Genomic DNA, 12,585 nt, shown 5'->3' with positions numbered 1-12,585 from the left:
AAATGGAAGCGGTACAAAGAAAAGCTACGAGGATGGTATGGGAGTTGCGTTCCAAGACGTATGAAGAGAGACTTCCTGACCTGAACATGTATACTCTGGAGGAAAGGAGGAACAGGGGTGATATGATACAGACATTCAAATATTTGAAATGTATTAATCCGCAAACGAATCTTTTCCGGAGATGGGAAGGCGGAAGAACGAGAGGACATGAAATGAGATTGAAGGGGGGCAGACTCAGGAAAGATGTCAGGAAGTATTTCTTCACAGAGAGGGTGGTGAACGCTTGGAATACCCTCCCGCGGGAGGTGGTGGAGATAAAAACGGTAACGGAATTCAAACATGCGTGGGATAGGCATAAAGGAATCCTGTGCAGAAGGAATGGATCCACAGAAGCTTAGCTGAAATTGGGTGGCGGGGGGAAGAGGGGTTGGTGGTTGAGAGGCTAGGATAGGGGAGGGCAGACTTATACGGGGTCTGTGCCAGAGCCAGTGATGGGAGGCGGGACTGGTTGTTGGGAGGCGGGAAATACTGCTGGACAGACTTATACGGTCTGTGCCCTGAAAAAGACAGGTACAAATCAAGGTAAGGTATACACATATGAGTTTATCGTGGGCAGACTAGATGGACCGTGCAGGTCTTTTTCTGCCGTCATCTACTATGTTACATTAAACTGTGAAAATGAAGCTAATTGAGAGACAGAACAGGACAGCTGTCTCTGTCCTATTTGCAGTTTTGCTGACCATAGCTGAGTTGATAGTTTTAACCTGATAATATAATAAATGTCTAGCCAAATGTTAGGAAAGTTTCAATATGCATGCATATGTTTGTCAAAAATAGGAGACAGGAGGGAACCAAAAATGGTCTGTTGTTATAGGGTAATTGAGCACGCAGATGTGGGCTGAATATCTATCTATCTATCTATCTATCTATATATATATATATATACAAACATACAGTGCACTCCATTTAAGTGCATGTTGGATAAGCGCATGCTCTGTTTAACTGCATGCCGTTCTTTGGTCCCGTTTTTGACACCATCAATTTCTATGGGGACAAACTTCGGTTTAGCGCACCACTGATAAGTGCAAGATTTGCTTATATGCATGGTTTAAGACCGCTCCTCTGCAGGAAAGACTCCACATAAGCACGCGCATGGAATATGGAAGCCGATTGGCGCATGACAACTGCCACATGCAGAATAAGCAAAAGAATGTTGTTATACTTGAGCACACAGTTATGGAACGCACTGTCGCGCAAATTAAAAACGATTTACAAACTAACCAATGTCCGCAAACTACTGAAGGCCCATCTCTTTAATAAGGCATACCACAAAGATCAACAAATGTGAACATACACCACTCCTCCACATATATTCAGAACTGTTTTACAAAATCTGCTTGTTATATTACTATCATGTTTTATCATTATCATGTTACCCAAGATCCTTCTGTAACACCAAATGTCTATTTTCTAATATATTTCCACCATTCATGATGTACTGTAAGCCACATTGAGCCTGCAAAGAGGTGGGAAAATGTGGGATACAAATGCAATAAATAAATAAATACATTGGGGTCGTCATCGCAGCAGAACTGTAAGACTTTAACACTGACTGAACGAATAGAAGTTCTTAAAAATTAGAAAACAAACAAAGCCAAGCATCTATTGCTAAAGAATATGGTGTCAATCCCAGTCAAATTTCACGTGTCTTGAAGCAGAAAGACCAGCTTCTGGAAGACTGGCAAAACAATACAAATCCACAACGGAAACGAAAACGGGCGGGAAAAGCTGAGGAGGTAGAAGAGGAGGTGGTTTTCTCGAGTCAGGAGCAGACAGTTTCCTGTCAGTGGTCCACTGCTTATGGAGAAAGTTAATCAGCTAGCTGAAAGTCTTGGACTAACTGAATTCAAAGCCACTGTTGGATGGTTGGAAAGATGGAAGGAGAGGAACAACATAAAATTCAAGAAACAGCATGGTGAGAAACAAGACGCTGATGACTTTGGTGCTGAAAATTGGGTTGTTTCAGTTCTTCCTATCATCTTGAACAAGTTTGCACCTCATGACATTTTCAATGCTGATGAAAACGGTCTCTACTGGCAAGCGATTCCTTATGGAACACTTGCATTCAAACATGCCAAAACTACTGGAGGTAAAACGTCGAAGGACCGACTGACGATCCTCCTTTGCTGCAATATGGATGGGAGTGAGAACCCCTCGTCATTGGAAAAAGCAAGCAGCCCCATTGCTTCAAGAAAGTTAAACGACTTCCTGTGTCATACAAGGCAAACGCAAATTCATGGAGGACTGGGGAAATTTGGAAGCAGTGGCTAAAGAAGTTAGACACTAGAATGTGGGCACAAAAGCGTCAGATTTTGTTGCTTTGTGATAATTGTGCTGCACACAGGGATGATGTCAGGCTGTCTAACGTCAAGGTGGTCTTCCTGCCACCAAACACTACCTCTCTGATCCAACCTCTGGATCAGGGCATAATAGCCAATTTCAAACAACATTATTGGGCTCTTGTGCTACATCGTCTGATGAGCGTTATGGATGACCAGACTGGCAAGGATAAACGTGCTGTTGAACTGGCTAGTAATCTATCACTGCTAGATTCCCTACATATGCAGAAAGAAGCCTGGAATCATGTTACACAGGCAACCATTGTGAACTGCTACAAGCGGGCAAGCTTTGTTAAGGATGTGGAGAGGGACGAAACAGATGCAGCTGTTGCAAACGCGTCAGATGAACAGGTTATTGACATCCCAGCCAGTGTTACTGAAGAGGAGTTCCATCGCTACGTAGCTGTTGATTACGATCTACAAACAGCTGAAGACAGCACTGATGTCCAGATATGCGCCTACACGCAGGCAACAACGGTTGATGATGGAACAGATGATGAAATGAGCAGCGAGGCACATGCTGATGAAATTCAACCTCCTCCTGTCACTTTTGCAACAGCGCTGGATAGTCTCAACACTGTGCGGGCCTATCTGGAGGCCACTGGATGTCAGTGCTATGACAGTTTTTACCATCTGGCAGACGTAGTCTATGGAACTCACAGACCCAATAGTGTACAGAGGACTATAACTAATTACTTCAAGTAAGCCTAACGTCAGTTAACAGAGACTGTACGTATAATAATAAACAGTACTGTACATATGTTTATTAGATGTCAAGCTTCTTTGGGTCACAACGGTTAAGTGCACCCTCCGGTTAACTGCATGCATTTTTTGGTCCCACACCTATATATATATATATATATATATATATATATATATATATATATATATATATATATATATATATATATATATATATATGTGTGTGTGTGTGTGTGTGTGTGTGTGTGTGTGTGTGTTGCTTAAGAGTGCTGTGTTCTCAATATGGTAATGAATTTTACTGGAAAGTAACAGCTGTTTTGACCACTGACCTTATATCATTTTAGAATGCTGAGAAAAGCTGATATGTGATCTGAACCAATGAATATTATTATTTTGTATCCTGTGATTTGTGATAAGAACTTGCTGACCTAATTGCCTTTTTGCTAATAAAAATGAGGTAGAGAGCAGGATGGGTTTGAGACAGTTTTGGGTATACGGCTTGACTGCAGGTGTAACCCTCTTCTCTCTCCCAGAGGCCTCTGAATCTATTTACTGCAGAATTGTTTGTATTTCTGTGTGTGTGTATTTTTGTATTGGTACAGTGACTAGTACCAATATAAAAACGTTGGTAGAAAACAAAGGACTGAGGGAGTTTGTTGTTGTAGAAAGGATCCTCACAAGCAGACACTAACTTACTGGATAGTTATCTGGGTAAAGGATAGCGAGTCTTCTGTCTCAATTTATCCGAATAGTTCTCAGGACAGCAGTTTGAGTATTGCCAAGCTCCAGATAACTTCCAGCTCCACCAATGTCCCACACTGGCACCATCTGGATATTGCTGCTGAATACTGATGGATAGCATCAGATAAGACATTTATTTGGCTGACAGCTGTTATCTGGATAAATGCCTTTGAATTTCCCAGCTAGCAGAACACATGCTGGGCCCCTGTATTCCTTCGATACCAAAGGTCTATCAAACCCAGAACCTAATAGTGGCCATTCCAGGTGACAAGTACCTTTTACACTGCTTATCCCAGGGATAAGCAATGGATTTTTCCTAAATCCATCTTAACAATGGCTTATGGGCTTTTTTGGATTGGTAGCATAGAATATTGCTACTAATTGGGTTTCTGCCAGGTACTTGTGACCTGGATTGGCCACTGCTGGAAGCAGGATACTGGACTAGATGGACCACTGGTCTGACCCAGTAGGGCTATTCTTATGAACCTTTTTTAAACTTTGCTAAGCTAATCTGTACTGTACGAGCTTTATCTATGGATTGTTCTGCTCCAGGATTCTACAGGAGCAGGATAGAGAACCCAGGAGCTTTCTTTGTGCCTGTTTCTTGTAACTCCTGCTAATAGTTGTTATGATTTACTTCCTAACTGTGTTAATTGTCACCTTTGTGCTGTGATTCTTGATTTACCTGGGTACCTGCTTGCAGTGATTTCCATCTGCTGCTAATAAAGATAAGTATGAACTACATTCCCTGGATGTCTGAGTGGAAGTGTTTGCTCACCGTGTACAAGGAATGCAAAAGAACCCTTAGCTAAGACCTTGTCTAGCTCATTTATGGCCCCGACAGTTGTTATCAGAGCATCCACTCAGAATTAAACGGTTTGTGCTCTGATCCTCACCTGAAAGTGCTCGGCGGAGCTCTGAAGCAGCAGCCTCTCTCCTTTCCAGAGATGCTTGTTCACTGTACCATGCAGTGTGCGGTGTGCAGATTACATTGGGAGCATCCTTCAGTGAACCCTGGGCAAAACTACCAAAGCAATGAGAAAAATGGATTAATATGCAATCCAAAGCTGAAGCAAAGTCACCTTCAAATCTGTAATGTAGGCTTCCTGATTATCTATGCAATAGATATTGCTGTACAAACTATTTTATGTTTCAACTTTTTTATTGATGACAATTCTTGGTAATACAACAATAGCTGGTTTAAAACCATTGGCCAGCAGCAAACGTTCATGGAACAGCAAAATGATATAAACCTTCATCATAACAAAAGAATGATACCCTCTAAAAATCCTGATGAATTTTTGATATAAGGAGGAAAATACCTCAAATTGTAAAGGACAGTGGTGTTCCGGCGAAAGAACCCCCCCCCCCCCCCGGGTGCACGCCGCTGGGGGGGTGCCGCGCGCTGGTCAACTTCGTTGGTTTCCATGCTCCCTCTGCCCCGGAACAGGAAGTAACCTGTTCCGGGGCAGAGGGAGCATGGAAATCAATGACGCTGACCGGCGCGCGGCACCCCCCCAGCGGCGTGCACCCGGGGCGGACCGCCCCCCCCCCCTTGGTACGCCACTGGTAAAGGAACACTCCTTTGTTGATATCACCAACATTAGGGAGGTCCTTTAAATCATCATGGGAAAAAACCCTCCTTCTATTTTTCTGTTATTTTGCACAATTTATATTGACTTTTGCTTTAATCTTTCAAAATAACAAAAAACGTCTATACATATAGTATGGAATAGTTGCACTTATTTTTTCAATCTACAGTCGACTAGACTCCTTCCACGGCCCGACTTTGGCCTCAGTTTCGAATCCTTCCTCAGGGTCCGTGGTGTCCGACTTATGGAAAGGGACAAGAGAAGATTGTAAGCTCTTTGAGCAGGGACTGTCTTTCTTCTATGTTTGTGCAGCGCTGCGTATGCCCTGTAGCGCTATAGAAATGCTAAATAGTAGTAGTAGTAGTAATAACTTGAAGAGTTTGAAAAATTTTTGAATTTATGTCATCCAGCTTTGAAGTTTACCATGCAATGTGACAAAAATACAGTATCTTTTTTAGGTGTTTGTCAATAAAGGAAAATTAGGATTTCAAACAACCATTTTCCGTAAGGACACAGATAGAAATACTCTATTGTATTATGACAGCTGTCACCCAAGAAAACTAAGAGAGTTTACCTTTTTCTCAATTTTTACGTTACAGACGTATATGTTCAGATTTATCAGAATATAAAAGTAGAGCAAGAGATTTAAGTACTAGATTAAAAGAAAGAGGTAAGAAAGGGCTAAATACAATAATCGTGAATATCTTCTTGCACCTAAAAGAATTGGAGAGGCAGAAGAACAAGATACTATGACGTGCATGTTACGTCACTCCACAAGGGTGAATAAAGTTGCAGAAGCGATCAGGACCCACTGGCATGTCATACAGACATTACCAGGTTTTGAACAAAGTAAATTACGATTGGCATACAGTAGAGGCCGAAATGTAAAAGAAATTTTGGCCCCCTCAGCTTTGAAACAACCGGTAAATATATAAGAAAACAGAAATGGGCATAGAAGATGCGGTGAATGTAATATGTGTGATATCATGTTAGTAACATAGAGGGGAATAATCGAACGTCGCCGGCGAAATAGGTCGCCGACGATCTATTTTGGCAGCAGCGCAACAGCTGGCCGGAACTGTATTTTCAAAAAAGATGGCCGGCCATCTTTTTTTTCGATAATACGGTGTGGCCCGGCGAAATGCCTTGGATTTCGCCGGGTTTGAGATCGCCAGTTTTGTTTTTCCGCGATAATGGAAAAAACTGCCGGCGATCTCAAACCCGGCGAAATCCAAGGCATTTGGCCGTGGGAGGAGCCAGCATTTGTAGTGCAATGGTCCCTCTCACATGCCAGGACACCAACAGGGCACCCTAGGGGGCACTTCAAACATCTTTTATAAACAACCAAATTAGCTTCCAGGTGCATAGCACCCTTCCCTTGTGTGCTGAGTCCCCCAAATCCCCCCCCCCAAAACCCACTGCCCACAAGTGTGCACCATTACCCTAGCCCTAAGGGCTGAAGGGGGGCATCTACATGTGGGTACAGTGGGTTTTGGGGGGTTTGGGAGGGCTCAACATTACCCACCACAAGTGGAACAGGTGGGGGGGGATGGGCCTGGCTCTGCCTTTCTGCAGTCCACTGCAACCAACAACAACTGTTCCAGGGACCTGCATACTGCTGTCAGGGTGCTGGGTATGACATTTGAGGCTGGCATACAGGCTGGCAAAAAAGGTTTGTATTTGAATAATTTAAGTGTGGGAGGGAGTTGGCGACCACTGGGGGAGTAAGGGGAGGTCATCCCCCATTCCCTCCGGTGGTCATCTGGTCAGTTGGGGCACCTTTTTGAGGCTTGGTCGTGAAAATAAAAGGACCAAGTAAACCCAGCAAAATACTGCTTATCGCCGGGTTTTATTTTTCCATTATCCGTGAAAGCCGGCCATCTGGTAGCAACGCCCAAGCCTGCCCATGTCCCGCCTTCGCTTCACCGCCAACACGCCCCTTTGAACTTTCACCGGCGAGGTGAAGGGAAAGCAGCGAAGCTATCACAAATGTAGCTTTCGATTATACGCTTTTCGCAGCTTTTGCGAAATCGCCGGCCATATCCCGATTTGTGTCGGGAAATAGCCGGCAATTACTTTCGATTATAAGCTGGATAGTAACATAGTAGATGACGGCAGAAAAAGACCTGCACGATCCACCCAGTCTGCCCAACAAGATAAACTCACATGTGCCATTTTTTTGTGTATACCTTACCTTGCTTTGTACCTAAATGAATTTGTAGATCCCCAATCAAAGAAAAAATACATTTTGCGACAAAGCATCACATGTTGGTCAGATTGGGTTGTTTATTGTATTGTGTGCAGTTACAATAAACTCTATATCGGTCAAACATCCAGAAGACTATCTATTAGGCTAATTGAACATAAAAGTGATATCAATATTAAGAAAACCACAGCACTTTAGCAGCTCATTGCAATAAAGAAGGTCATGCTTTTGAAAGTTTAAAATACTGTGTACTTCAACAATTGAAATGGCAGACAGGAGGGGGTGATAAAAAAACTCCTCCTGCTTAGACAAGAACAGCGTTGGATTTTTCGATTACATACATTAGATCTATTCGGGATAAACACTAAGACAGAATGGAACAAATTTTTTTGAAAGAAAAACATTTTTTTGTTTGAAATCACGAAAGATTGTATTTGATTGACATCGGAAAGGAGGGGCTTATCATGGAGGCATCTGACGTCTACACTAGATAAACCGTAGCCATGTTGAGAATTGTTGTGAGAGCGGAAGCAGACCGAGATATAGAGCACTTTGTAAGGACGAAGAAGTTTAATACAGATTTGTGGAGCTATGTTATTGAAAAATCAAGCTGAGAACATTTTGCGCTTTTCCTACAGATTTTATCAGTCGGACACCACGGACCCTGAGGAAGGATTCGAAACTGAGGCCAAAGTCGGGCCGTGGAAGGTGTCTAGTCGACTGTAGATTGAAAAGATAAGTGCAACTATTCCGTACTATATGTATAGACGGTTTTTGTTATTTTGAAAGATTAAAGCAAAAGTCAATATAAATTGTGCAAAATAACAGAAAAATAGAAGGAGGTTTTTTTTCCCATGATGATTTAAAGGACCTCCCTAATGTTGGTGAGTGTTCCTTTACAATTTGAGGTTTTTTCCTCCTTATATCAAAAATTCATCAGGATTTTTAGAGGGTATCATTCTTTTGTTATGTGTACCATTGATCAGTGTTGATATCCTAGCAAGCTCTTGTTTAAAACTATATTGGGTCCATAAACCTTCATCAACCATTTTAATAACTTTTCTCCCTTCCCCCCAGCCCTCCCTCCTCCACCGTTAGTGCAGATTCCAGCTATGTCAATCAATTTAATGTTAAGACTACTACTGATGTAACCCCTAGAGCAGTATATAACTTGGTTATTCCAACAATGAATATAGAAAACGAACCCTTAAGCTACTAACCTTCTGCTACTTCTATGGATATTATCTCCTTGGACACATTTAGTAGCTTGAGCAACTTCAAACCTTATTTCTGTGAGTACTGTTTATGAGCCGTTCTTAGTCCCTAAATGTGTGAACCATAATGATTATTAGTCTAAAACAGCTCTCCATGACCATTGTCAGACTGGAGCTCCTCTCCGGGCTGTCTGCGCGCTAGTGGCACCTCTCCGTGCTGTCTGCAAGCCCGCTGCACCCCTCCGTGCTGTCCGCACTCCAGCCGCACCAATGTCCGACTTCGGCTTCTCTCCGAGCTGTCGGTGCTCTAAGTGCCCCGCTCCGGGCTGACTGTAATCTTTGTAAGTTATGCAAACCTCACTCAGGCTTACTCCGTTGTGTCCTTTCCAACCAGTAGCCCACCCCCCCTTTGTTCAACCCCCTCTTGCTACTGGCAAGTCTCTGTTTCCAGGGGGAAGTCCCCCTCCTTGTAGACTAGCCGCCTAGAATAATTCCAGTCCGGCTATTAAGTCCCCGCCCTGGCCTCTGGCCCGGGCCCTGTTCCTGGCATGGGCCCCTTTCTTTAGGGCCACTATTCAAAACCAAATGTTCAGCACACAGTTCAGCTTTTCTCAAGCAAGTCTATAAAGTTCCAAAGTTTTCTCCTATGGCATGAATTCCTCTAGGTTAGCACTTCCTACTGGCTACACCTAGAGACCCACCTCCCTCATTTGTCAGCACAAACTCCTGACAACCACCCACCGGGTTAAGGAATTCATACCTTTTGTTTTCCAGTATACACAGCCCTCTTTCTCCTCCCCCTATGGCCCTGAGCAAAGGCTGATATATCCATTTCCTCTGATTCCCCTCCCCCCTCCCCTTCCTGCCAATCCATCTGTTCCTCCACTCCTTGCTCCCACAGGTGTTCCTCATCCCCTTCCTCTGACTTCATTTCCCAATCCACCTCCCCTCCCTTTCCCTTCTGAGAGGACTTCTCCTCCCCCTCCTGCTTCCTGCTCAGCTCGGGCTTCTGGGACTTGTAGTTCTTATAGACCCACTCTTTCTTCTTTTGATCTCTGGTGGGCACAGGTAGCCCTTTCGTCCCCCACCCCTCTGATCTGCCACCCCCTTTCTCACATACCCCCCTCTTTAAACGATTGCTAGCCCCTTTCTTTAGCCTTCCCTCGTTCCCCGGGCTAGCAACCCGACTCAAGACATCCACATGAGGCAACAACTTCCCTGCTTTATGCTCAATATGATATTGAAAGGGTTGCAATGCCAGATACCACCTCATCAATCTGTCATTGCTATCTTTCATCCGGGCCAACCATTTTAAAGGGGCATGATCTGTAAACAACTTGAATGTCCATCCCTCCAGATAGAAGTGACATTTTTGTATGGCCCATTTCACAGCTAGACATTCCCTTTCAATAGTGGCATACCTCGTTTCATGGGGGAGCAACTTCCGGCTCAAATACAATACTGGGTGTTCCTCCCCCTCAAACACCTGTGACAGCACTGCCCCCAACCCGGTGCCCGAAGCGTCCGTGTGTAGGATAAATTCTCTGTCAAAATCTACGGCCCTAAGCACCGGTTCCTCACACAGGGCTTGCCGTAGAGCCACAAACGCTCCCTGCTCCACCTCCCTCCACCTTAACCGGTTGGGCCTATCCTTCTTTAACATCTCCGTCAAAGGAGCAGCCAATGTAGCAAAGTGAGGAATGAATCTTCGATAGTATCCCACTAGTCCCAAAAAACCCCTCATCAATTTTTTTGTCTCCGGGCGAGGAAACAATTGAATGCTCTCGACTTTACCCTGTAACGGTTTTATCTGACCATTTCCCACCTGGTAACCCAAATATTTCACCTCTCGTTGTGCAAAATAACATTTTTGGGGATTCAGTGTAAGCCCAGCCTTCCGAAAAGCGTTTAATACCTTCCCCACCTGGAGAAGATGAGACCCCCAGTCCTGGCTATGTATGATGACATCATCTAGATATGCGGCGGCATATGCCTGATGAGGCCTCAACACCTGATCTAACAGGCGTTGGCAAGAGGCCGCCGCCGAATTCAAGCCAAATGGCATCCGCTTGAACTGAAACAGGCCCAGCGGAGTACAAAAGGCTGTCTTGGCCTTAGCTGCAGTAGAGAGCGGAATCTGCCAATAGCCTTTTGTTAAGTCAAGCGTTGACAGAAACCGGGCTGACCCTAGGCGGTCTAGTAGTTCCTCTATCCTCGGCATCGGATAAGCATCCGGGTCTGATAGAGCATTAACCTGCCGAAAATCTATGCAAAACCGCCAGGTTCCATCAGCCTTGGGCACCAGCACTACCGGGCTTGCCCAGGGGCTGTGTGATTCCTCAATCACCCCATATTCCAACATTTCCATAACCTGCCGATTTACGTCTTGCTGCTTCATAGGGGATAACCTATACGGTCTTTGTCTTACTACCTTTCCTTCCCCCGTTACGATATCGTGCGTAATCAAGCTCGTTGCCCCTGGGTAAGGAGTCAGCACATCCTTAAATTCCCCCAAAAGAGCCCTTATCTGCTCCTTTTGGGGTCCCTCTAACTCCTCTCCCACCTGCAACCCCCCTTTAGATTCCATCTCCGATATCTGGGGACCTAGATCCTCCTCCGTTAAATCCTCTACAGTCGCCCAACAAACCTCCCGGGCCTGCCAAGGTTTGATCAAATTTATATGATACGTCTGCCTCCTCCCCCGTTCATTCCTCACTTCATACGTGACTGGGCCCAAACGCCTCGTAACTATCATCGGGCCCCTCCAGTTCCCACTAAATTTATGAGGACTATCTGAGACCATGATCAGCACTTTCTCCCCTATCGCCACCTCCCGGTCCCGGGTCTTTTTATCATAGGAGACCTTCTGATACTGCTGAGCCGCCTGCCATCTGTCTCTGGAGTAAACCCCCAACCGCCTCAAGCGCCCCTTTAAATCATGAAGGTAAGCTATTACCGTGTTATCCTCGGCCTCCGGGGGTACCCATCTTTCTCTCACTATATCCAAGACCCCCCTTGGTGCTCGCCCAAAGAACAACTCGAAGGGCGACACCCCTAGGGAGGCCTGCACACACTCCCTCGTAACATACAGGACAAAGGGCAGCAATTGATCCCATTTCTCCGGGCAAGAGCCCACTCCCTTCCTAAGCAAAGCCTTCAGGGTTTTATTAAATCGTTCTACCAGGCCATTGGTCTGCGGGTGATATGCAGCTGTACAAATGTGAACAATCCCAAAGGCCTCCCATACCTGTGCTAGAACCCGTGATCTAAAATTGGACCCCCGGTCCGTTAGCACCTCCCGAGGGAATCCTACTTCACAAAAAATGTGAATAAGTTCCGCAGCAATAACCTTAGCTGAAATGCTTCGTAAAGGAATGGCCCATGGGAACCTGGTGGCCATATCCATAATGACTAAGATATAGGAGAACCCCCGAGTCGATTTTGGTAGAGGACCCACTATGTCCATCGCAATCCTCCCTAGGGGAGTCCCTATGCGGGGCAAAGGATGTAAAGGGACTCTCCCTGGGCCCTGTTCGGATACCTTCTGACATAGAGGACAAGACTCACAATACTTTTCCACTTCTTTATATATCCCGGGCCAATAAAAGCGCCGTAACAATTGTGAAACCGTATTCTGAGCCCCTTTATGCCCCCCCAGAGGGTGATCATGAGCTACCCGTAACAGTAGGTTCCTAAATCCCCTCGGCACTACTAACTGGCTCCGTCCCCCC

At 45.0% G+C, this 12,585-nt stretch overlaps 1 protein-coding gene across 1 annotated transcript in view; it reads right to left on the bottom strand.

Annotated features, from left to right (window-relative positions):
- Positions 1-12,585, bottom strand: part of CTBP2 (C-terminal binding protein 2) — a 177,482-nt gene that overhangs the window by 35,660 nt on the left and 129,237 nt on the right. The window contains exon 8 of the mRNA XM_030204693.1: positions 4,739-4,866. Within this exon, the coding sequence (XP_030060553.1) occupies positions 4,739-4,866 (128 nt within the window). The remainder of the gene's footprint in view (positions 1-4,738; positions 4,867-12,585) is intronic.

This window comes from Microcaecilia unicolor, chromosome 5 (assembly GCF_901765095.1).
Source record: "Microcaecilia unicolor chromosome 5, aMicUni1.1, whole genome shotgun sequence".
In the NCBI taxonomy this organism is placed as follows: domain Eukaryota; kingdom Metazoa; phylum Chordata; class Amphibia; order Gymnophiona; family Siphonopidae; genus Microcaecilia; species Microcaecilia unicolor.
This window is presented reverse-complemented; position numbering and strand designations above follow the sequence as displayed.